Source organism: Leptosomus discolor, chromosome 15 (assembly GCF_034619465.1).
Source record: "Leptosomus discolor isolate bLepDis1 chromosome 15, bLepDis1.hap2, whole genome shotgun sequence".
Taxonomy (NCBI): domain Eukaryota; kingdom Metazoa; phylum Chordata; class Aves; order Leptosomiformes; family Leptosomidae; genus Leptosomus; species Leptosomus discolor.
The window spans coordinates 4,433,674-4,456,193 of record NC_141405.1 but is presented as its reverse complement, the minus strand read 5'-3'; the positions used below and the strand labels follow the sequence as shown (position 1 = coordinate 4,456,193).

The following is a 22,520-nucleotide window of genomic DNA, read 5'->3' as shown; positions in this document are numbered from 1 at the left end:
TGGGTGCAGGCAGGGCTGCAGGCAGGAGGATGCACACAGGGGTGCAGGCAGGGGTTCAGGCAGGAGGATGCACACAGGGGTGCAGGTAGGGGTGTACACAGGGATGCAGGCAGGAGGGTGCAGGCAGGAGGGTGCACACAGGGGTGCAGGCAGGAGGATGCACACAGGGGTGCACACAGGGGTGCAGGCAGGAGGGTGCAGGCAGGAGGGTGCAGGCAGGAGGATGCACACAGGGGTGAGGCAGGGGTGCAGGCAGGGGTGCAGGCAGGAGGATGCACACAGGGGTGCACACAGGGGTGCAGGCAGGGGTGCAGGCAGGAGATGCACACAGGGGTGCAGGCAGGGGTGCAGGCAGGAGGGTGCAGGCAGGAGGATGCACACAGGGGTGCAGGCAGGGGTGCAGGCAGGAGGATGCACACAGGGGTGCAGGCAGGAGGGTGCAGGCAGGGGTGCAGGCAGGAGGATGCACACAGGGGTGCAGGCAGGGGTGCAGGTAGGGGTGCAGGCAGGAGGATGCACACAGGGGTGCAGGCAGGGGTGCAGGCAGGAGGGTGCAGGCAGGAGGATGCACACCGGGGTGCAGGCAGGGGTGCAGGCAGGGGTGCAGGCAGGAGGATGCACGCAGGGGTGCAGGCAGGGGTGCAGGCAGGGGTGCAGGCAGGAGGGTGCACACAGGGGTGCAGGCAGGAGGGTGCACGCAGGGGTGCAGGCAGGGGTGCAGGTAGGGGTGCACACAGGGGTGCAGGCAGGGGTGCAGGCAGGAGGAAGCCCCAGGCCCGCCCCCAGCAGCGCGGGGGCGGGGCCGATCGTTCCCACCCCACGTGGGGACGGAAGGACAAGGCAGAGCTCGCACGCCATTGGCCGCGCCGCAGCCAACCAGAGGGTGCGGGGCTGCAGAGCCCGTCGCCCATTGGCTGGCGGGGAGCCCTTTTGTTCTCACCACCCGTGTGCCGTTACCCTTTCCCTCCCGCCGGCAGCTGCGGCGGGGCTGGGGGGGGGGGTACGGGGATACACAGCTGCGAGAGGGCAGGGGATGCAGGGGGGGGCGCGGGGGGGGGGGAGCTGCAGGGGCTCGGGGTGTTGGGGGGGGACACACTAGGCGCTTTCCTGCCCCTCCTCCCCCCCCCCCCCCCCGAGGGTCCAGGACCCCCCCCCAGCCCGTCTCCCGCGGAGCTGAGCCCTCGCAAACTCGTGTCGTGCGGCGGAGCGGCGGAGCGGTGCTGCCCCTGGCGGCCAACGCGGGCCAGGGCGCTACGGACGGTGGCGTGAGGGGACCCCGGGGGGGGGGGGGGGGGGGGGGGGGGGGGCGGGGGGGACACACACTCATCCTGCACCGGGGGACACCACGGTCAATCCACGGCTCCGGAGGGGCAGAGGCTGCCGGAGCTGGCGCTGCGGGGGGCACCCTACCCCACCCTACCCCCCCCCACCCCCCCCCCCAAAAAAAAAACCCACCCTGGGCCTGACCCAGCACTGAGCACACCCCCATCCTGCACACCCACACACACACACCCCCCCATGGGTGCACACCCACCCCTTTCCCCTGCACCCCTCACCCCAAATCACCAGCCGGGATCCCCGCGGTGTGGCTGGGACACGGAGGCGATGGTGACCTGGTGACACCCCACCCCACCCCCCCTCCCCCGGGCACGGTGGCACCGCGGCCACCCAGTGTCACCCACGGAGCGTGGGCAAGTGGGTGCGGAGCTGCCCAAGCCCACGGGCACCCCCAGAGCAGCCGCGTGTCCCCACAGCGAATCCCACCCGCCATGTTGGGCGGACGCCGTGTCCTTCGGTCCACGCCGCGGTGAAGAGGAGGGAGGGGGAGGAAGGCCGAGCTGGCTGGAGACCCCCCCCCACCCCGGGCAAAGGCTGGGGCTGGTGGGCAGCGTGTCCCCCCCTCGGGCCGCAGGGGGTTGGGGGGGGGAAGGGGGTGAGGGGAGCGCAGCCTTCGGCGGAGAACATGGCGGCCACGGAGCCGGTGCCCGGCTGGGCCGTGCGGCAGCTGGAGGCGGGTCCGGTGCCCCCCCCCGCCCCGGGATGAGCCTAATAGCAGCAGCATCACCCGACTTTGGGGACTTTAATTAATTAATTAGTTTCTCTCCCTGCTTGGCAGTGCCACCGCAAAACGCTGGGCTTGGCGGGGGAGGGTCTGGGTCCCTTTCAGGTTCCGCCCCCCCCCCCGGGTTGGCAGCCCCGGGGACCAGCCCTGTGCCTGACTGGGGGTGGGGGGGATCCCATCCCGCACCCCTCTGCCCAGAGCCACTGGTGGGACCTCAACCTGTGCCAAACCCAGCAGCCATGGGGTGCTCCCTCCTGGGCAAGGGGGTGGGGGACCAGGCAACAGCCGAGGGCAGCATCCCCTCCTCCCCCCCTGACCCTCACTTGGCACCGAAGTGGCCATTTTAAACCCAAAAGTGCCACAACGGCACAGCTTCCTTGGGAAGAGGAGCTCCAGCTCCGCTCCCACTTGTCCCCTGCTGAGGAGAAGCCCAGGCAGTGTCACCCCCCCAGCACACACAGCCCCAGGTGGAGTTCACTGCAGCGCTTTTTTTGTTTGTTTTTATTTTCCTTACACCATAATGTGTCATTGGGCATTACAATTTCTCAACTTTTGAGGATGACTTATACAAATTTTGGTTTCCTACTGTCATGTGAGAACATTAGGCAACGTACAAAAAAAAATCTTACATAAATTAAAACAATGCGTAAATTTACAGGTGTAAATGCCAAGTTTCAGCAACTCAAGTTGAGTGACTTCAGCCCCGTGATGTCGACTGGGATACGGGTGGGGAAGGAGAATGAAGAACTGGTTCGTAAGGCTCGGATGCGATATGTTTTTGTGGTTTTTTTTTCCCAAACCTTGCTAGAACGGCAGCGACAAGAAGTGAAAATTCTCGATGGACTCCTACCAGCCTCTACAGGAAACCTGGAATAACTCCACGCTGGATGGACGGCCAAGTCTGACTCCAAATACCCTGTACACCCCCCGGTCCCAGCCCGAGGAAAGACGGGCCACTGTCAGTGTTGGGGGTGGGGGGGCTGCGACAGCCCCGGTCAGGCATGGGCTCTCCTCCGGGGCTGTACAGGGTATTTCAAACGATTAAACTCGAATCAACAAGGTCAAAAGAAAAAAAAAGAATAATCAAGTGACAGCTCGACCATCCAGTGCCGACATTTTGTCTAACATCAGGTACAGACTTTTCCAAGGGCAAGTTTTCTTTTGAGAAAAGGCTTATTCCAGTTTTACGAGGCTAGCACGAGGTGTATCGATTTGCCTGGGCAAACGGACACTAGTGAGACGACTCATGCAGCGGGCGTAGCGCCACCCGCCAGCAGTCCTGGTTTTTTTTAGAAGCATTTACGGTGAACGATGGAGGGGCCGGACTCATCGTACTCCTGCTTGCTGATCCACATCTGCTGGAAGGTGGAGAGCGAGGCCAGGATGGAGCCGCCGATCCAGACCGAGTATTTGCGCTCGGGGGGAGCGATGATCTGCAAGGGAAGAGAGCGGAGCGGCGGTCAGAGCAGCCCGGGTGTCCCCCACTAACCTCCCCATTACTCTCCCCAACCCTGTCTGGGATCCCCCCAGCCCTGCCTGGGAGATCTTTTCTTACCTTGATCTTCATCGTGCTGGGCGCCAGGGCTGTGATCTCCTTCTGCATCCTGTCGGCGATGCCGGGGTACATGGTGGTGCCGCCCGACAGCACCGTGTTGGCGTACAGGTCCTTCCTGATGTCCACGTCGCACTTCATGATGGAGTTGAAAGTGGTCTCGTGAATGCCGCAGGACTCCATGCCTGGGGGAGGAGGAAGAGGAGGGAGTTGCAGGGTCGCTAGCTTGCTGTGGTGGTGCCAACCCCATGCCACCACCCCCCTGGCCATCACCTACCCAGGAAGGAGGGCTGGAAGAGGGCTTCTGGACACCTGAACCTCTCATTGCCGATGGTGATCACCTGCCCGTCAGGCAGCTCGTAGCTCTTCTCCAGGGAGGAGGAGGAGGCAGCGGTGGCCATCTCCTGCTCGAAGTCCAGGGCGACGTAGCAGAGCTTCTCCTTGATGTCCCGAACGATTTCCCTCTCGGCCGTGGTGGTGAAGCTGTAGCCTCTTTCTGTCAGGATCTTCATGAGGTAGTCTGTCAGGTCACGGCCGGCCAAGTCCAGGCGCAGGATGGCGTGGGGCAGAGCATAACCCTCGTAGATGGGCACGGTGTGGGTGACACCGTCCCCGGAGTCCATAACAATACCAGTGGTACGACCGGAGGCGTACAGGGACAGCACGGCCTGGATGGCCACGTACATGGCTGGGGTGTTGAAGGTCTCAAACATGATCTAGAAAAGGGGTAAAAAAAGTTAATACATCATCAATTTGTACAAAGTCATGAGCTGGGTCGCACTCACACCCCCGTTAGAGCACACATGCTGACATGCAAAAACCATTAAAAGAGGAAAAACGGTGTGTGAAGGGGAAAAAGCAAAGAACGCAGGCAGAAAACACAAATGAAAGAAACCTGAGGCGTCAAGGAAGAAATGCCAGGAGAACAGAACCCTGAAAACGTCGGGAAAAAGAGAAAAAAAAAAACAAACAACAAAACTCAGGTTTAAGATGCCGTAACAAAAGGTGGTTTGTGAATAAGAGGAGTGTGAAAGGGGCGGCCGGCAGGCGAGGGAGGCGCGGTACCTGCGTCATCTTCTCTCTGTTGGCCTTGGGGTTGAGGGGAGCCTCTGTGAGCAGCACGGGGTGCTCCTCGGGAGCCACGCGCAGCTCGTTGTAGAAGGTGTGGTGCCAGATCTTCTCCATGTCGTCCCAGTTGGTGACGATGCCGTGCTCAATGGGGTACTTCAGGGTCAGGATCCCCCTCTTGCTCTGGGCCTCATCCCCCACGTAGCTGTCCTTCTGCCCCATGCCCACCATGACGCCCTACGGAAGCCGAGGGCTCGGTCAGGACCCCCTCCATGGGGCAGGACCCCCCCCCACACACACACTCACACTGGGCAGGAGCCCCCCCGGGCCCTCCCCACCTACCTGGTGCCGGGGGCGACCGACGATAGAAGGAAAAACAGCTCGGGGGGCGTCGTCCCCGGCGAATCCGGCCTTGCACATACCGGAGCCATTGTCGATGACGAGGGCGGCGATTTCCTCTTCCATGGCGGAGGCTCTGCGGGGCGATGGTGGCCCCGGGTCAGCGAACCCGCCCGCCCCCACCCCGGGAGGCCGCGCTGGCTGTGGGCCAGGCCCGCCCCCCGCCCCAGCCGGGACGGATCGAGCCCCCTCCCCCCACCCCACCCCGCGCCGCCATTTGAATCTCCCGCTCCCTGACGTCACGCGCCGCCGACCAATCGCGCCGCGCCCTCCCCCACACCCCCCCCCCCTACCCCCCCCTCAACGGCCCGTTCCACCAGGCGAGACCATTCCACCACGGCGCGGGGGGGGGGGGGGGGGGGTGGGGTGGGATGGGGGGGGCCACACGATACAGCCACAGCCCAACCCAGCCAGAACGGAGCTCGCCACCCCCCACCCCACCCCCCCCCCCCGGGACTGTAGGAGAAGAGGGCGGCAGGGGCGAGGGCCACGCCCCATAGGCCGCCGGTGCGGCGGGGCCGGTGCCGGTACCTGTGCGGGGGAGGCTGCTCTCGGCGCTGGGGAGACGGTGCCGCCTGGTCCGCTGCCGCCGGCTGAGTGAGACCGTCCGTCTCCCAGCCCCGCGCTTTTATACCCAGGGGGCGACCGCCCCGCCCACCCGGCCGAGAACATCGCCATATATGGAGATCTTTCAGAAACACGCTTTCTCATTGGCTGGCTCCGACCCGGCCACGTGGGGCGGCTGCCGGCCTGCCTCCGCCCCGCGGCACCCCGGAACCTGCATGGGGTTGGGGGGGGGGGGGGGGCGCGGTGGCGACCCCCGGCCCCGGTGGGGACCCCCCCACCCCCCGGCACCCCCTCCGCCGAGCACCGGACACCCCCCCCAGGGCAACCTCCCGTTCCCCCTCTGGTAGCACCGGGGCCCCCCCTGCAGGCCTCGCCCGGGCCTGGCGCCCGCACCCCGAAGTGTGGCACCGCGCCCCCCTCACCCCCCCCCCCCACGGGGCAGCACCGGGGCCCCCCCCCACCCCACCCCGGGCAGCACGTGCACAGCCTCCGGCAGCACGTGCACCCCTCGGGCAGCACGTGCACCCCCACCCCCTCCATGTGCACCCCACCGACGGCGGGTGCACCCCCCCCCACCCCCCCCCGGGGGGCAGCACCGGGCACCCCCCCGCCGCCCCGGCACCCACAGCACCAGCACCCCACCGGCAGCCCCGGCACCTCTCGGTACCCGCCGCAGCACCGCCCGGCCCTGCGGCAGCGCTGGGCACCCCGGCTGCACCCCCAGACTCTGGCGGCTCAGACCCCCCGAGAGCCCTGCACCCCCTCCGCCGTGGGTGACACCCCGCACCCGGTAGGTGGGTGCCCCCCGCGGCGACGAGCACCCCCAGCCCACCCCCGCTCCTGCCACCACCTCCAGGCCGCCCGTGCCCCCCAGCGCAGCACCCCGCAGGCAGCCCCTGGCACCCCAAAAAGCTCTGCCACAGCTCCGGCACCGCCGCGCACCCACTGCCGGTGCTGACACCCCTCAGCCGGGGCTGTGCACCCTGCGGACCCCGGGGGGGGGCAGCCCCCACCAGCACCCCCCCAGCTGCACCGTTCCCCCCAGAGCATCTCCCCAGACAGAGCCCCCCGATCCAGCTGGCACCAGCACCTCCCCACCAGCCTGGGACCCTCCTTGGGGTCCGAGCCCCCCAGCTTCATGGCGGGGGACATGGACATGGCTCACACCGGCGCACCAGGCCGGAGCCCCCTGTGCCGTGCCAGAGACCCCCAGTGCCGTGCCAGGTAGCCATGCACCACGGCAGGTAGCCATGCACTGTGCCAGAGACCCCCAGTGCCGTGCCAGGTAGCCACGCACAGTGGCAGGTAGCCACGCACTGTGCCATAGACCCCCAGCACTGCGCCAGGTAGCCACGCACAGTGGCAGGTAGCCGCGCACTGTGCCAGAGACCCCCACGCCATGCCAGGTAGCCATGCACTGCGGCAGGTAGCCACGCACTGTGCCATAGACCCCCACACTATGCCAGGTAGCCATGCACTGTGCCATAGACCCCCACACCATGCCAGGTAGCCACGCACCATGGCAGGTAGCCACGCACTGTGGCCATAGACCCCCACGCCGTGCCAGCAGCCCACCACCCGCTGCCCAGCACAGCTCCCGTGGCCCCAGCCCCCCGATGCTGGTTGGGCCTGTGGAGGTTGTGGCTACTGGCCTTGCCATCATCAGCGGCCGTGCCGGGAGCAGCCGGTGGCAGAAGGTCACCGTCCTCCGAGTGATTCCCAGCTCCACTCGTGGCCAAACCGCTCGGGCCTTCCCCGGCAGCCCCGGTGCCACCGGCGGCTGAGCCCGGACGGGCGTCGCGGCAGGGCCCGAGTGGCGGCAGACGGGGGGTGCCAGGGTGCGGGGCAGCGGGTGCCAGTGCTGGGTGGGTGGCAGGGGGACAGGGGGTCCTGGCACAGCTCAAGGGGGTCTCCCGGCCTGGCCCCATGTCCCTGCGGGCTGGTGGCCAGGTGGGCGCTGCCCCCTCGGGCCGGGGTGGGGGGGTCTGGCTCGGGGGGTGGGGGCTGCGCAGGTGACAACCACATCCCCGGGGGGGCGGGGACCGGTGGGACCCCCGGAGCGGGCACACAGTGATGGGGCTCCCCGGTGTTGCCAGCCCCGTGCCCGTGAGTCAGGAGCCCCCCCGGGGTCACTGGGGGGGAGGGGGGTGTCCAGGACGGGAGACACCGGGGGGACACACGAATGTGACGCTGCGGGGCGAGGCGATACCGGAGGCTCCGGGGCGGGGGGGGTGGGGTGGGGGGCACACGGGCCCGGGGCGGTGCCGGGTGCCGGTCCCGGCGCTTCCTCCTGCCCAAACAAGGCAGCCCGGGCTCCGGTGAGTAACGGCCGGGGCAGGGCCGGGGGGGGGCCCGCGATGCGGGGCGGGAGCAGACATCGCGTCCCGGCCGTATTAGGAGCGATCGGGGCCGGTGGCAGCGGGGACGCCCGGCCCCGACACCGCCCCGGGGACCTTCGCCCGGGATGGGAGGAGGAGGAGGAGGAGGAGGAGGAGGAGGAGGAAGGCGCCGCGCCCCTCCCCGCTGCCCGTCGCCGGGGCGATGCGGGTGTGTCCCGGTCCCCGTGTCGTGTCGTCCCCGTCCCCCCCCCCGCTCCCGGTGCCGGTGCGCAGCCTCCGTGGCGGCGGTGACACACGCAGTCCCCGTCCCCTCCCGTCGCCGCGGTGACGGGCGGGCGTCGCCGCGGGGGAGGGGTGACCGTGGGGTGATTGGGGTGGGGTCCCCGGGCATCGCCACGCAGCGCCCCCGTACCCCTCCCGACCCCGAACCCCCTGCCCTGACCCCCTGCCTGAGCGCCCTCCCAACCCCCCAAAACCAGGACCACGCTGGGGGGGGGGGGGGGGCTGGGGGACACCCCCCCGGGAAGGATGTTGGGTGGGAACAAGGGTGGGGCCACGCACCCCGGCCCCCCCGCGATACCCGCTGCAGGAGGGGGTGTCATGAGCATGTCGGGTCTCAGCAGCCACCGCCCCCCAGCCCCACCGGGGAGTGATGCGGGGAGGGGTCTGGCTGTCCCCAAGCAGGGGGTGGGGAATGCGGGGACAGGCTGGTGCTGTGGGGCAGGGCTCAGGTGGGGCCCCCTCCCTCGATGGGAACCTGACCCCCACCCGGGGGGGCGGGCCGGCACGTATAAATGCAGCTCCCGGCTGCTCTGCCAAGCAGGTGCCGGGGGGCGCCTGTCGAGAGCTGGCACTGCCACCATGCCAGACCCCGGGGACCCCACACACCCCACCCCCCCAGCCCCATGGACCCCCCCAGCCCTTCTAGGACCCTGACCCACTTTTCCCCCCCACCCCTTCCAGCCCGAAAGCCGACCCGTATCCATTTCGGTGGGGGTCGGTTACACCACACTGGGCAGCGCAGCCACTGGCTCGGGTAACGCCAGGGCTGGGGGGGCCGCGGCACCCTCCCCGGTGCGGTAAGAGAGAACCCGGCCATGAAAAAGTCATGAGGCAACCAAATCCCCAGGACCTGTTTTCGGGAACAATAACCGGGTGCTGTGCTGACACCGGAGCTGCGGGGCCGGGGGGAAGGCGGCAGCGGGAGCTGTCGTGGCTGAAGGCCTCGCTGCAGCACAGCGGCATCGCTGGGGCACGGCCAGTCTCCGGTACAGGAGCCGGCACCGGGGGTTCTGAGCACTTTGGGGTGCAGGAGGTGGCAAGGCCCAGTGGCAGTGCAGGCAGAGCCTGTCCTTGCCCGTCCCCAGGAGCACGGCTGAGGCTGGGGGTCCCTGAGGCTGTGCCTGCCCCAGCTGGGGGGTCCCAGTGGGGCTGGGGGGAAGGTGCCTGCAGGTGTGGGGACTGTCCCCTGCACCTTTGTCCCTCGCCAAGGCGGCACCCCCACACCACCGTCATGAGCTTCACGTGGTCTCAGCCCCGCGGTGACGGAGGACCCCACACCTTGGGTGACAGGGGGGTCCCAGCCATTGCCCCAGTGGGCCGGGGTGGGTGATGGGGGAAGGCATCCGTGACCCCGATCCACAGCTGCAGGAGGGATTTGGGGGCACAGGACAGATGGAGGCCAAGGGCCCCAAAGCAGGATAAAAGGTTTAAACTAATCAAAATGCCTGGCTAATTGGTAAGGCGCTTAGGGGCTGGCCGGGAGGCGGCGTGGCTGGAGGTGACCCGCTGCTGAATCAGAGGGGCCGGTAACCTTAGCCCGCCGGGAACGGATACGCCGGCCCGTGCCCGGATCGGGTTCCCACCCAAGTTTTCCACCCACGGCTCCACAGCGGGACAGGCGAGAGCCGGGGCTGCGGCAACGGACGGCGGCGTGGCCACGCATCCCGAGGAGCCGGCCGGGGGGCTTGCTGTGGTGCCCCCTCGCCCCGGAGTCTTGGCGAAAGCCCCGCCGCAGGTTACGGCCTCGCCGGTGCCCGCCGCAATCTGGCCGGACTTTGTAATCCTACCTGCGGCTAATTAAACGGGCCGTGGCCCCCCGGCCCACCCCCCCCCGTGCCCCCCCGCGCCGTGCCGTGCCGTGCCCAGCCGTGCCGAGCCGCCCCACGGCACCAGTGCGGCAGCGGCACCCGGGCAGCGCGGACGTTCAGCCGGCTCGGCCCCACCGCAACGCCCGGGCTCGGCAGGGCCGGGGAGCCCCCGCCGGCCCCCCGGGGGCCGCCCCGCGTCGGCAGAAGATGCCGACAAATGGGATCCACCAGGTCCTGAAGATCCAGTTCGGGCTGATCAACTGCGAGAGCCGGTACCTGACGGCGGAGAGCTTCGGCTACAAGGTGAACGCCTCGGCGCCCAGCCTGAAGCGCAAGCAGATCTGGACGCTGGAGCAGGATGAAGCCGACAGCTCCGTCGTCTTCCTCAAGAGCCACCTGGGCCGGTACCTGGGTGCCGACAAGGACGGGAAGGTGCGGTGCGAGGCCGAGCAGCCGGGGCGGGACGAACGCTTCAGCATCATCACCCAGTCGGACGGGCGCTGGGCGCTGCAGTCGGCCCCGCACCGGCGTTTTTTCGGCGGCCGGGAGGATCGGCTCTCCTGCTTCGCCCCCAGCGTGACGGAGGGCGAGCTCTGGACCGTGCACTTGGCCATGCACCCCCAGGCCAACCTGCTGAGCGTCAGCCGCCGCCGCTACGCCCACCTCAGCGCCCACGAGGACGAAATCGCCACCGACAGCAACCTGCCCTGGGGAGTGGACGCCCTCATCACCCTCTGCTTCCAGGACAAGAAGTACAGCCTGCGCACCGCCGACGAGCGCTACCTGCGCTGCGACGGCACGCTGGTCCCCGAACCCGGCGCCGGCACCGGTTACACCCTCGAGTTCAAGGCGGGCAAACTGGCTTTTAAGGACTGCGACGGCAAATACCTGGCACCCACGGGGCCCACCGGCACCCTCAAGTCCGGCCGCAGCTCCAAGCCGGGCAAAGACGAACTCTTCGACCTGGAGGAGAGCCATCCCCAGGTGGTCTTCACGGCGGCCAACGGCAGATACGTCTCCATCCGGCAAGGTAAGGCTGCCCGCACCCCACTGCCTGCTCCCTGCCCGCCTCGGGAGCCCCCCAAGGGGATCCCCGGGCTCAGCCGACAGCACCCACAGCCGGGAAGGGCTCCGTGGGAGCACCCCTGGGACCCCCGCCGTGGGAGGAGACCCTACAACAGCGACAAGGGGGAGGCTGCAGCCGGTGGGAGCCGCGGTGGGGCTGTGCGTGGCTCCGGGGGGGTGCACGGGGGGGTGTGTGTGTGCGCAGGGCTCTGTGGGTGTGCGTGGGTGTGCGTGCACGGGTGTATACACGTGCGTGTGAGCAGGGCTCTGTGCAGCACCTCCGTCGGTGCGTGCAGCCCGTACGCGTTCGTGCACGGGCGACGCTGCGTGTGCGCAGCCCTGCGCAGCCCACACGCGCGTGTGCGGGGCTCTGCGGCGCCGCACGCGTGCACATACGTGTAGGCCTCTGCTCAGCTGCCGTGTGTGCATGCAGGGAGGTACGTGTGCGTGTTTGCACACGCAGCCACGCGTGTGTCCTCCCCTGGTGCGGGGCTGAGCCCGTCCCTCGCAGCACGGAGCCGGGCACAGGCTGCGGGATGGGATCGCGGCGCCCAGAGCCCACGGGGGTCCCCAAGGGGTCCCGCTCGCCTGGGCAGCGGCGGTGGTGCCGTGCCCCCGGCTGCCCTGCCGTCCCCGCGGGCAACAGGGACGCGCCTGCCACGGTGCCAAGCGGCTTAGGGCCGGGTGACGGTGGCGGGCGGGCTATAAATAGGGGGTTTGTGCGCCGCGGCGCTAACCAGATGGACGCGGCCACAATCAGATTAACCAGCCCAATTAGCGCGATTGTTCGCAGAAGCATTTACTGGGGAGGGGCCGGGGGAGCGAAAGCGCTGCCGGGGCTCATGGGCACACGTGGCCGGAGTGGGGCCGGTGCCCACGGCCGCTCCCACCCGCAGGCGTCAACGTTTCGGCAAACCAGGACGAGGAGCTGAACCACGAGACCTTCCAGCTCCAGATCGACCGCGACACCAACAAGTGCAGCCTGCACACCAACACCGGCAGCTACTGGACCCTCGTGGCCCATGGGGGCATCCAGGCCGTGGCCACCGAAGTGTGAGTGGGGCTGCGGTGCAGTGTGGGGCTCCGGGCGGGGGTCAGGGGGGGAACGGGCTGCCCCAGCTCACGCTCTCCCTCCGCTGCCAGCGCTGCCAACACCATGTTCGACATCGAGTGGCGCGGGCGGCGGGTGGCCCTGCGCGCCAGCAACGGCCGGTACATCTGCACCAAGCGGAACGGGCAGCTGGCGGCTGTCAGCGACGCCGTGGGTAAGTGCCGGGGCGGGTGGGGGGGTCCTGGCGTCGGTCTCCCCTACCCCGGGGTGCTCAGGGCCGGGCTGCCACGCAGGGGAGGACGAGGAGTTCACCCTGAAGCTGATCAACCGCCCGATGCTGGTGCTGCGAGGCGAGCACGGCTTCGTCTGCTACCACCGCGGCTCCAACCTGCTCGACTCCAACCGCTCCGTCTACGACGTTTTCCACATCAGCTTCAGCGACGGCGCTTACCAGATCCAAGGTGGGCAACAGGGCACGGGGAGGGGGGCTGCTGGCGCAGCAGGGTGGCTACCGAGGGTCTGGCCAGACCCTGCTGATGGTCCCCGGGGACTCTCTGCAGGCCAGGGGGGCAAGTTCTGGTACGTGGCGAGCAGCGGGTCGGTGTGCAGCGACGGGGACCTCTCCGAGGATTTCTTCTTCGAGTTCCGGGAGCGGGGACGCGTCGCCATCAAAGGGAAAAACGGGCGGTACCTGCGCGGGGACCCGGCCGGCACCCTGCGGGCCGACAGCGAGTCCATCCTGCGGGCCACGCTCTGGGAGTACTGACCAGCCACCCCCCACCGTGGCATCCCCCAGCCCACCCTGCTCCCGGGCTGGCCAGGGGCACTCGCTGGTCCCCAGGCAAAGGATGGTGGCGGAGCTGGTGGTGGCACCGTCCACGGCAGCTGTGTCCCCGACCCCCCTCGCCTCATGGCATTAAATTCACTCTGGATCACACTGGGTCAGCTCCGCGTCTTCCTTCCCCCTCCTGCAGCATCCAGGGTCCGACCCTGTCCCCCTCCCCATGCCCAGCCCCGCGCTGTGACCCTGGACGCAGAGTGCTGCCCCGTGGGACCCCCCCACACCCCAGGGAAAGGGCTGATCCTGCCGGAGCATCCCAGCCTGGCCACTGCTCTGGGATGCAGGGACCCTCGAGCTGGTTGCAGGGCCTGGGGGGGGGCCGCAGGGGCAGCTGGGGAGGCTGGGGGCTTTGGCGAAGCAAAACCCACTGCGGGGCAGGACCCCGAGGGAGCTGCAGCCTGGAGGGACTGGGGTGCCTGCAGACCCTCTGCCAGGCGGGGGGAGCAGGAGCGGGGGGGGCTGCAGCCTGGGTAGAGGGCTGGGGGTGGCAGGGGCAGCCCCCCCCCCTCCCCGGGGAGCTGGAAAGGAAGAGACGGGCAACTGGCTGAGCGGCACGATTGTGTTCATGGCAGACGACAGATTTACAGACACTGGAGCGGTGCGGGGACGGCCTGGGCCCAAACACGCCGCACCACCACGGAAATACGAGATCCTTTATAGAAACAACGGGGGAGCGGAAAAACCCCCTCCCCTGCCCAGCAGAAAACGGGGCTCCCCCGAGCGGGTGCCTGCTGGGCACCCTGGCACAGCACCCTGTTTGTCCTGATCCTGAAAGGCAAGGCGGCACGGAGCGGGGCACAGCCCACAGCCGGCACGGCACGGCACGGCACGGCACGGCGGCTGCCGGGCGAGCGCTAAAACTACCACGGCAAGAACGATCCACAAGACAGCACGGCCCCCGGGGGGGGGGGTTGCCCGCCAGCTGGGGAAGGGGTGGCAGGACCGGGCTGGGCCAGCCCAGAAGCCCCCGCTCTGCCACCGGAGCCCTGCGACCCTCGGGTGCTGCTGACAACACGACCACGAAACACGCACACACACCCCCACCCCCCCCCACCCCCCCTCCCAGACCACCACCACCGCCGTGGCCTCCCTGCCCTCGCTACCAGCCCTCCCGCCCGTTCCCGTTCCTCCTCTGGCAGGGTGGGGGGGTCTTTCCTTGCTGCTGGCCCGGTGGGCACCCACCCCGGCCGGCGGGGGGGGCTCGGGGTGCCCGGGGAGCGCTGGCCGCCCCCCGCTCTGCTCACAGGAGAACGAGGCTGGGGTTGCGCAGCTGCCTGTAGATGCTGAGGAGCTTCTCCGCCGTTGCAGCCCCCTCCTCGCCGAGGGGCGGCCGGTCCCGGAGGGTCTGCGCCTCCTTCAGCAGCATCTGCACGAGGGAGACGGAGCTTGAGAGACGCGTCGGCTCGGGGCCGCAGCGAGCGTGAGCCCCGCGGGGAGGGGGATCAGGGCATGTTGGGTGCCCCCTGGCACGGGCTTCGTGGCTCACCTCGTGGTTGGCCTGGATCTGGCGCAGGTACTGCATGCGGAGGTCGGGGGGGGCCGAGCCCTGCACTGCCTGCTCCAACACCAGCGCCTGGGGGGAGCGGGGAGCTCTGCTGGGGAGGGGGCACCCAGCCCCCCGGGGAGCCCCGACGATGGCACCGGGCAGATCTCCCCTGGGCTCCTTTGCTCTCCCCAGGCCTGGCACCGCGCTTGCCGGTGCCGAAGCGGCTCCAGGAAGGCTGCCAGCCCCCCATGTCCCACAGGGGTCCCGCTCCATTTAGCTGCCAAACCGAGCGGGGCCTGTTCCTGGGATGGATGGCAAGCACCTCCTGAGGCTCCGTGGCCCAAATGGGGCTCGGGAAGAGAGCGAGGTCCGTGATGGTCCCACTCCCCAGCCCCGCCAGAGGCCGTGCCAGGCTGGTTTGCCACACGGTGGTGCCAGAGAAACCCTCCCGGAGCACCCGGCTGCACCCCGAGGTTTTGACCCCCGGGGGTCTGGCTTGCTTAGGGGTCCCCCCTGTCCCCCAGGGTCACGCCTGCTGGGGCCAGCGGCGCAGCCCCAGGGCGACCGAGCGTTACCTGGATGCGTCGGATGACGGCGTGGTGCATCCTGCCCGTGTCGGCCAGGGACGGGCTCTCCATCAGGATCTCCACGGCCTGGATGGGGCCGGCGGGGCTGAGGTCGTTCATGGCCACCTGGGACAGCGAGCACAGCCTCGCTGCACTCATCGTCGGGCAGGGGAGGGGGCGAGGGCGGCCCCAGCACCCCTCCCCCTGGGCAAAGTACTCCCCAAGAGGCTCCTCTCCCCCCATCCCTACTCCCTGCACCCCCTCAACCCGTTTACCCGCCAGGCAAATGCAGCAGGGACGTTGCCAGCCCCATTGGGCGCAGCAGACCCCTTGCCCAGCCCCTCCGAGGGGTATTTGCCCCTGACCCTGCCCCGGTGGCCACTGGGCTCCAGGTGAGCCTGGGGTGAGGGGATGCCCGTTCCCCAACGAGTCGCAGGCTGCCACCCCGGCAGATTCACCCCGGCGGGCTCAGCCCAAGGACAATTAACGCCGTCGCTAATCACGCCGGTGATATCGGAGCTCTCGGGCGTGAATCAGCCCGAGCCAGGTCAGTGCCACACGCCGCGCCCCTCGGCGCGGGGTCAACCAGCCGCGGTGGGAGAGCTGGGCAGCAATTAGTGTTCCTCCTTTGAGCTTCGAGGGGGATTTTCACATGAAAAGGCGGGGGGGGGGGTGTGTGTGTGAGTTGCAGCGGATCAGATTTACACCCCGAGTGCAGCCCCGTTTTCCCCTCCCTTCGCAGAGCCGCCCAAACCGGCAGGGAAAGGCCTTTTCTTCCCGCAGCCGAGCCTGACGCCAGGTCAGGGCACAGTGAGCGTCCCAGGCTCCCGTGTCCCAGCGGGGCTGGACAGCCGGGAGCAGCAGCCACCCCGCTCCGGCGGGAAGGCGGCGGCAGAGAGGGCCTGCAAGGATCCTGTGGGGCAGCGAGGGGGTGCGGGAAGGGGAGGGGGCGCCTGCCTTCGCCCTCACCAGGCCAGCGTGACGTGCAGGGACACCCACTGCCCTGCCTGGCAGGGAAAGGAGAACATCGGGGGATCACAAACCCACCCGGAGAGGGAGGGAAGCGGCTACGACCTTTGGGAAGTCCCAGGTTGGGAGAAGGGGGACGGGCAACGCGGCCCCCCTAAGCCCCAGCCCCACCCCCCCGCCCAGCAGGCTCCCCTCCCCCCAGCAGGCTCCCAGGCGTCCGGACCCACAGCCTGGGATCAGCACCACGAGGCTGGACATTCCCCAAGAGGGTGGGGGGCTTCCCGGGACGGGGTGGGGGTGTGGGGAGTTTCTCTGCAGGGCTAACCCCTTCCTTGCCTCTCGGACGAGCAGCTGCACCTCGCCTCCGTCCGGTGCCGCGCCGCGCACCGATGCCACCTCGGCGCGGCTCAGCGCCTCGGCGCCGGCGTTCTCGGCCAGCAGCCAACGCAGCGTGGCACAGCTCAGCGGGACGTCTGGGGACAAAAAGGAGAGAAAAGCAAGAGCGGGTCACCCCTCGCTCGCCCAATGCCCTTCCCCGGCGGGCTCGGCGGCCCCGCTCAGGACCGGAGCGGGAGAGAGCGGCACGTTGCCCAGTGCAGCCCCGGCGAGGCCCCGGCGGACTCGGGGCCCACCTCCCCCCTGTTGAGACAAGCCGAGCTCGGTCATGCCATCGCCATTTGTGTCCCCGCTGCCAGCCCGCGAGCAGACACGTGCCGGGACGGCGACGGCGCGGGGCCACGCAGCCCTCCTCGCCCCAAGGAAGGGGCTGGCGCCCGCCCCAGCCCGCACACGCTGTGGCAGCGCCATCCCCGCCTCTCCCGGGATGTCCCCAAGCCGGGATTGCGCGCGCCTCTCCCCACGGAGACCCCGCCAGGAGCCCCCCGGGATGCTCCTCTGCAGGGACCCACCTGAGCCAGAGGTTTTCAGCGCGTTTTTCAGCAGCTCCGAGGACACCCTGATGGACGCCGCCGAGGGGGGCAGGTTTCCCTCTGCCGGGGCGCGCGGCAGCTCGCCGGCTTTCACCCCCTCGGGCTCAGTCTGCTCCCCGGCTACTTTGAGGAAGGTCTCCACAGGGTCTGGGGGGGCAGGGAGGGCAGCTGCCGGCGGGGAGGCGTCCGGCCCGGGGGGGCTGCTCTCGAAACGGAGGCACTGGAGCATGTCAATGGTGCATTCGCTGAGGGGCAGGCAGATCCCCTCTCTGTCCGGGGAGAGGATGGGCGAGTCGTCGGGCAGGAGGTCGTCCAGGGCGTCGGAGGAGTCGGAGCCGCTGCCCAAAATATCCCGTAAACTGTAGTAGAGGGCACAGGAGATGGTCAGAGGCAGGTCCAGCTTGGCGTCCGCCGCGGAGCCGAGGGGCAGCGTCAGCTCCCTCTTGTTCCCAGGGAGGAGCTGGTCGATGGGGAAGGTGAAGGTGGTGGCCGAATCCACAGACTCCCCCTCTAAGGCACAGGGGCTGGCCAGGAGCTGAACGCAGAGGGTCCAGCCCTCCTCCAGGCTGTACTCGCTGCAGTTTTCCAGCAGACAGGAGATGGTGACGGTCTCTCGGAGCAGGAGGCAGCTCCAGTTGGCAGTGACGGTGCAGGCGATGGGCTTCTGGCCCTCTTGGCTGGACAGCAGAGCCGCGCTGACGTTCATCACCTGGTTCAGGCTGGCCAGGGCTCGGTTCTTCTGGTCCACTGCCTTCTTCAGGAAGGAAACCCTGCAAGGACAAAGCAGCGGCGCTGAACCGGCAGAAGGGACGGCGGCCGGGACACCGGCTCCGCGCCGGCAGCGTGGCAGAGGCCGGCACCCAAGGCTGCCGCCCGAACGGCGCCGTGCCGCCGCGGCAAGACAAGCCGAGCAGCCCCCCCCTCAGCGCCGAGCCACCCCAAAAACTCCCCATCTCCTCCGCAGCAGCCCGCTCGGCCCACAAGCCCCCCCCCCCATGAGCAGAGCTGTCCCCCCCGCCCCGAGCAGCAGCTCCCCGGCCAGCCAGACCCCGGGGAATCCCCCCCGCGCACCAGACGGCCGCGGAGACCCACGGCAGGCGCCGGCCCTGCCCGTTACCGCCGACTTGGCAAGCGCGGCGGGGCGGCGGGGAGCGCCTGGCACCCTGCCTCTCCCACCTTCTGCCGCCCAGGCTGGAAGCACCAGCCCGCCCGCAGTGCCGGAGCCGGCTGCGCCCAGGGAAGGGGGGGGACACCCAGTGGGGCTGCCTTTAAACCCTGGTTTTTACCCTGTTTTTCACCCTGTGGAGGCCAGGGAGGGGTTCCTGCACTCCAGAAAGGTAAAGGCTGGAGCAGTTACTGATGGACCTCACGGCCAAGGCACAAAACCACAGCTCTGAGCCCTCGCAGCCCTCGCCCTTTACCTCTCCGAGGTGTTGCCTATGCCCGACAGCAGCTCCTTAATCCTCCGTCCAGCCTCGGCGGGCGTCAGCTCCACGTCAGCGTCCTCGGGGCTGCATAAGCCACAGCTCATGAGGCGGCCCTTGGCGGACAAGGCCAGCAGCTCCGATTCCCCTGCGGGGCAGAGAGACGGCGAGCAGGTCAGGCAGCGCAGCAGGAGGGAGGCCAGGAAGGCAGCCTGACGGCTGGGGCAGGGGGGATGCAGGGGGGGAACAGGGGAGCCCAGGACGGCAATGCCTTGCCCCAAGCCAGCGGGAGCTGGAGGGATCCCCTCCATCTGCAGGCGGGGGGGGGGGGGGGAACGACAGAGACAGGACACGGAGCACCACAGCACACCCCCCTGCTGCAGGGAAAGGCATCCCCCCTCCCCCCTTCATGCCCGTCCTGTCCCTGCAGCTCCCGCTCGCCGCCAGCCCCAGCCATGCCACCCGGAGCTGGCCGCCCCCCCAAGCCAAGGCCAGCAGCAGCTGGGGGAGGCACCGGGGGGGCCCTGGGGGCCAGTGCTGCCATGCAGGGTGCCCAGCGGCGAGAGGCATGCAGCTCCACGGGCAGCGAGCGGGGCCGGGGGCGGGCAGGGCTGCCTGCCGCGCTCTCGAGCCTCTCCTCGCTCGCCTGCCTGCTCTGGCCCCGTTCGCTCCCGGTGTGACGGGCTCAGCTCTGGCCGGGAGATGCTTTTCTAGGCCCTCTGCTCCCTTCCTCCGCGCCCAGGCACCCCACGCTGCCCTCGCTGAGGCCGGGGACACACACACACACACACACAATCCGCACCCAAGCTGTGGGGCTGGGGAGCGCAGGGCGTGCAGGAGCCCCCCCGGTTCAGAGAGCAGCACACCCGAAAGCCCCTTTCTGGAGCGAGCCTCGTCGCAGCTCACTCGGGGGCTCCCCAGGGGACAGGCAGGGCTGGTGGCCCGCGGCAACCTGCGGGGACCGGCCGCCTCCTGCGACGCCGAGGAGAGGCAGAACGAGCGGGCGGGGAAGAGGCGGAGCTGCCAGGATGCCTCGCGTTCAGCCCGAGTCATGCTCGACAGAAACGACTTACAAAAACGAGGGGAGTCAACAAGAACGGACGGAGGACGGAGCCCAATCTGGACCGTCAGGAGGGGTGGAGACGCACGGGCCGGAATCGGCAGCCGTCCTGCCCCGCTCCACCCCAAGACCCAGCGCACGCCCCGCTGCCGGCAGTACCTTCTGACGCCCGAGACGACAAGGAAAGAGCCACAACGCTACAGATACTTAAACTGGCCGGGGAGAGGACGGGAGGCAGGACGCCGGTGTAGCTCTCCGCGTCCTCGGGGTCGGAGGACTCGCCGCCCCAGTCCAGATCGACGGCGGAGATGTCCGAGTGCGTGCTGTAGTACATGCGGCTGCCGCTGCCGCAGGCGGCGCAGAGGATGGGCCCGCGCAAGTAGTACTCCCTGAGCTCCGGCACCGTCGCCTCCTCCCTCTGATCCGCCTTGACGGCCACCATCTTCCCGTAGTGGCCCACGGCCACCACGCAGTCACAGCCGGCGTCGCCGAAGAGCTGCTCGTCCTCGGCGTCCTCCGCCGCCCGCCGCTCCGTTCTCAAGGCCCCGATGAAGACGATGGGCTCTTCCAAGTGATGGAGGATCTTCACGGGAGGGTCTGGGCTCGACACGTCGTGGCAGCCGTCGACGGGCGGCGAAGAGCTGAGGGCCTTCAGCGGCACGGAGCAGAGCTGTCCGTCCGGGAAGCCGCAGAGGATCATCGGGGACTCCAGCATGGCCGCGTCGATCCCGAAGAGCAGGCTGAAGAGGGGCTCTTCCAGCACGAACCCCCCCGAGCACCACAGCCCCTCCCCGGACCCCAGGGTGCCTGGGGAGGACGCGCAGCACAGGACGGGCAAGAAGTGGGAGGGCGGGTTGTCCCCCTCCTCCCCGGGCTGGGGGCCGGGGCAGAAGCCCACCTCGCTGATCTGCCGGTACGGGGGGTTCTCCTGCTCGGGGCGGGGAAGCTCGTGCAGTTTCATCCACCATTTGCCGTGAGCCTGGGACAAGGTGACGACGAAGCCGTTGAGCAGCGTGAACATGCACAGGCTGGGGTCTGGGAAGATGCAGGCGTCCGAGTCCACGGGGAAGACGCCGGAAGGGCAGTTGCTTTCTTGGCCGCCGCCGCCGTCCGTCTGCTCCGTTAACCTTCGAGCAAAGAGGGAAGAGCTCGCAGCCAAGCCGTGAGGCGAAGCCAGCGCTTCCCTTGGCCGCCTCCTCGCCTGGCCCTCGGCAACAAGCTCCCCGCGGCGCGGCTTTTAGCATCTGCTGCGAGAGCGGTGATCCGGAGAGAGCCAGAGCTCCCGATTGCCCGTGCCGGCGGGAGGACGGGCAAGGAGGAAGCTCAGCGCCTCAGCCCAGCCGTGAGAAGCAGCCCCAGGGCTGGTTCGTGTCCCCAGAGGGGGTGACAGCCGCCTCACCTGCTCTGCTGGTCCAGGGAGACGCAGTAAATGCCGCTGTGGGCGCAGAGGATGTGGAGCTGCCGGGGCTGGGGGAGCAGCTCCATGTGCCACACCTGGTCGGGGCACCGGTACACGGCCTGAGGGGGAGAAGCAAAAAGAACTGTCACCTTCCTACGGCCCCCCCCGAGGGGTGACGGGGACGGGGCTGCTCGCTGCAGGCGGGCGCGAGAGCCGAGGGAGCCACGGTGCTGCCAGCGCCCCGCTCACCGGCGTGGGGTGAAGAAAGAACCCCCCCCCCCCCGTCCCGGGCAAGCCCAGCACGGCTGTGAGTGATCTCCTGCAAAGGCAGGTTACAAAGAGTTTCCAGGAGTGAATCTACCCCTGGGCAGCACCACGGACCCGGCCGGGCTTTCCTGGGCGAGGGGCAGCCGCCCTCGGTGCGGGGCGGGAGAAGGGCTGCGGGGGACGAGGCAGCCCAGTCGCTCCGCGAGGGGCAGGAGAAAGAGCGATCAGAGAGCGGGTACGTGCTCCACTTTCCCGAGCAGGAGCGCAGTGTAGGAGGCAAATCCTGATATTACAGCGGTGGCTTTCTTAGAAATGATAATCAGAACAAATTAAAAAAAGCAGCCGTGTCTAACGCAACACGGCGGCCGCTGTTAGTCACAGCGAAGACAATAGCGAAACCCTTTGTAGGTGAGAAATGAAAGGGACGTCACTCCGCTCGGGGAGGGGGAAAAGCCTTTCGAGTTCAATCAAATGTTTGCCTCGCGAGTTGAGGAGAGAGGGGCCAGGCAGCAGCACCCCCCGCCCCCCGAAGGGGCCTTGGAGCCTGGTCAGGGGGTCTGGCACCGCTCACAAAGTTCATTTGTAGACGAGGAGGATCCCAGGGAGGATTCTGGCCCTAGACTGGCATCCCCACCACCTTCACTCTGTCCCGTGACCCCAGCCCCATGGCACGCCAGCCCCCGAGCACCCTCCTGGCATGGGGGGGGCGGGGGGGGTGGCGCAGGGTGAAGCCCCCTCGCCTTGCCAAACCGCTCACCTTCAGCACCTTCCCCTCCTGGTCGTAGACGTAGACGAACTCGCTGCCGTTGGAGAGGTAGATCTCGTTCTCGTGGCACAGCACCCGGGGCTTGCCCGCCACCAGCCCCCCCACCGGGCAGCAGAAGCCGGCCAGGTAATCCACCCGGTGCCCCACGTGCGCCATGGTGCCGGAGGGGCGCGCTGCCAGCCTGGGGGGGCGCGGGGACAGGGGTGTGTCAGCGCTGGAGGGGTTGGGGGGGGCACCCACGCAACAGCGGGCACCGAGGGGAAGAGGATGGGGCCCCTCCGTGAGCACCCCGGGTGCAGGCTGAGCCTGCCCCCCCACCCCCCCCCCTCAGGGCCACTGACAGCCCCAGGCGTGCAGTGACCCAGCCCCACAGCCCCCCCCCAGCATCAACCCCAGCCCCCCAACCCATTCCCCATCTCAGACCCCGGTCTCAGCTCCACAGCCTCTCCCCCCCAGCCATCAACCCCAGCCCCCCAAGTACCCCCCATCCCGTTCCCCATCCCAGCCCCCCCCCCCCGCCCCCCCAGCATCAACCCCAGCCCCCCAACCCATTCCCCATCCCAGCATCCCAGATCCCCCGGTCTCAACCCACAGCCCCCCCCCAGCATCAACCCCAGCGC

At 68.8% G+C, this 22,520-nt stretch overlaps 4 protein-coding genes across 5 annotated transcripts in view; 2 read left to right on the top strand and 2 right to left on the bottom strand.

Annotated features, from left to right (window-relative positions):
• Positions 1–2,938, top strand: part of BAHCC1 (BAH domain and coiled-coil containing 1) — a 25,913-nt gene extending 22,975 nt beyond the window's left edge. The window contains 2 exon segments of the mRNA XM_086473836.1: positions 873–883; positions 2,721–2,938. Of these exon segments, the coding sequence (XP_086329962.1) occupies positions 873–883; positions 2,721–2,938 (229 nt within the window).
• Positions 2,531–5,664, bottom strand: ACTG1 (actin gamma 1). Its single transcript, XM_086473736.1, has 6 exons — positions 5,613–5,664; positions 5,025–5,157; positions 4,680–4,919; positions 3,892–4,330; positions 3,618–3,799; positions 2,531–3,495 (listed from the first exon to the last, which is right to left on the bottom strand). The coding sequence occupies exons 2-6, from the start codon at positions 5,145–5,147 to the stop codon at positions 3,352–3,354; spliced, it is 1,128 nt and encodes a 375-aa protein (XP_086329862.1). The 5' UTR covers positions 5,148–5,157; positions 5,613–5,664; the 3' UTR covers positions 2,531–3,351.
• A 4,620-nt stretch (positions 5,665–10,284) lies between these two features.
• FSCN2 (fascin actin-bundling protein 2, retinal) lies at positions 10,285–12,959 on the top strand. Of its 2 annotated transcripts, none has more exons than XM_086473732.1 (5): positions 10,285–11,107; positions 12,039–12,195; positions 12,286–12,407; positions 12,487–12,654; positions 12,754–12,959. In XM_086473732.1, the coding sequence occupies exons 1-5, from the start codon at positions 10,285–10,287 to the stop codon at positions 12,957–12,959; spliced, it is 1,476 nt and encodes a 491-aa protein (XP_086329858.1). The 2 variants fall into 2 exon arrangements, with proteins under 2 accessions (XP_086329858.1, XP_086329857.1); XM_086473731.1 differs by having other exon boundaries at positions 12,286–12,460; positions 12,492–12,654.
• Positions 12,960–14,274: 1,315 nt separating this feature from the next.
• Positions 14,275–22,056, bottom strand: FAAP100 (FA core complex associated protein 100). The gene is made up of 9 exons (XM_086473726.1): positions 21,892–22,056; positions 20,868–20,986; positions 19,628–20,595; positions 18,406–18,556; positions 16,964–17,754; positions 16,392–16,528; positions 15,096–15,212; positions 14,521–14,607; positions 14,275–14,400 (listed from the first exon to the last, which is right to left on the bottom strand). The coding sequence occupies exons 1-9, from the start codon at positions 22,054–22,056 to the stop codon at positions 14,275–14,277; spliced, it is 2,661 nt and encodes an 886-aa protein (XP_086329852.1).
• Positions 22,057–22,520: the final 464 nt, after the last annotated feature.

Excerpts from the sequence above, each read along its gene's own strand:
- ACTG1 (XM_086473736.1), bottom strand. The coding sequence starts at position 5,147 with ATGGAAGAGGAAATCGCCGCCCTCGTCATCGACAATGGCTCCGGTATG. Across the intron at positions 4,331-4,679 it reads ACAGAGAGAAGATGACGCAG|ATCATGTTTGAGACCTTCAA; the intron begins GTACCGCGCCTC and ends CCCCTTTTCTAG. Across the intron at positions 3,496-3,617 it reads CCAGCACGATGAAGATCAAG|ATCATCGCTCCCCCCGAGCG; the intron begins GTAAGAAAAGAT and ends CTTCCCTTGCAG.
- FSCN2 (XM_086473731.1), top strand. The coding sequence starts at position 10,285 with ATGCCGACAAATGGGATCCACCAGGTCCTGAAGATCCAGTTCGGGCTG. Across the intron at positions 12,196-12,285 it reads CAGGCCGTGGCCACCGAAGT|CGCTGCCAACACCATGTTCG; the intron begins GTGAGTGGGGCT and ends CTCCGCTGCCAG. Across the intron at positions 12,655-12,753 it reads CGGCGCTTACCAGATCCAAG|GCCAGGGGGGCAAGTTCTGG; the intron begins GTGGGCAACAGG and ends GACTCTCTGCAG.
- FAAP100 (XM_086473726.1), bottom strand. The coding sequence starts at position 22,056 with ATGGCGCACGTGGGGCACCGGGTGGATTACCTGGCCGGCTTCTGCTGC. Across the intron at positions 16,529-16,963 it reads GCTGAAAACCTCTGGCTCAG|ACGTCCCGCTGAGCTGTGCC; the intron begins GTGGGTCCCTGC and ends TTTTGTCCCCAG. Across the intron at positions 15,213-16,391 it reads TGCAGCTGCTCGTCCGAGAG|GTGGCCATGAACGACCTCAG; the intron begins GCAAGGAAGGGG and ends TCGCTGTCCCAG.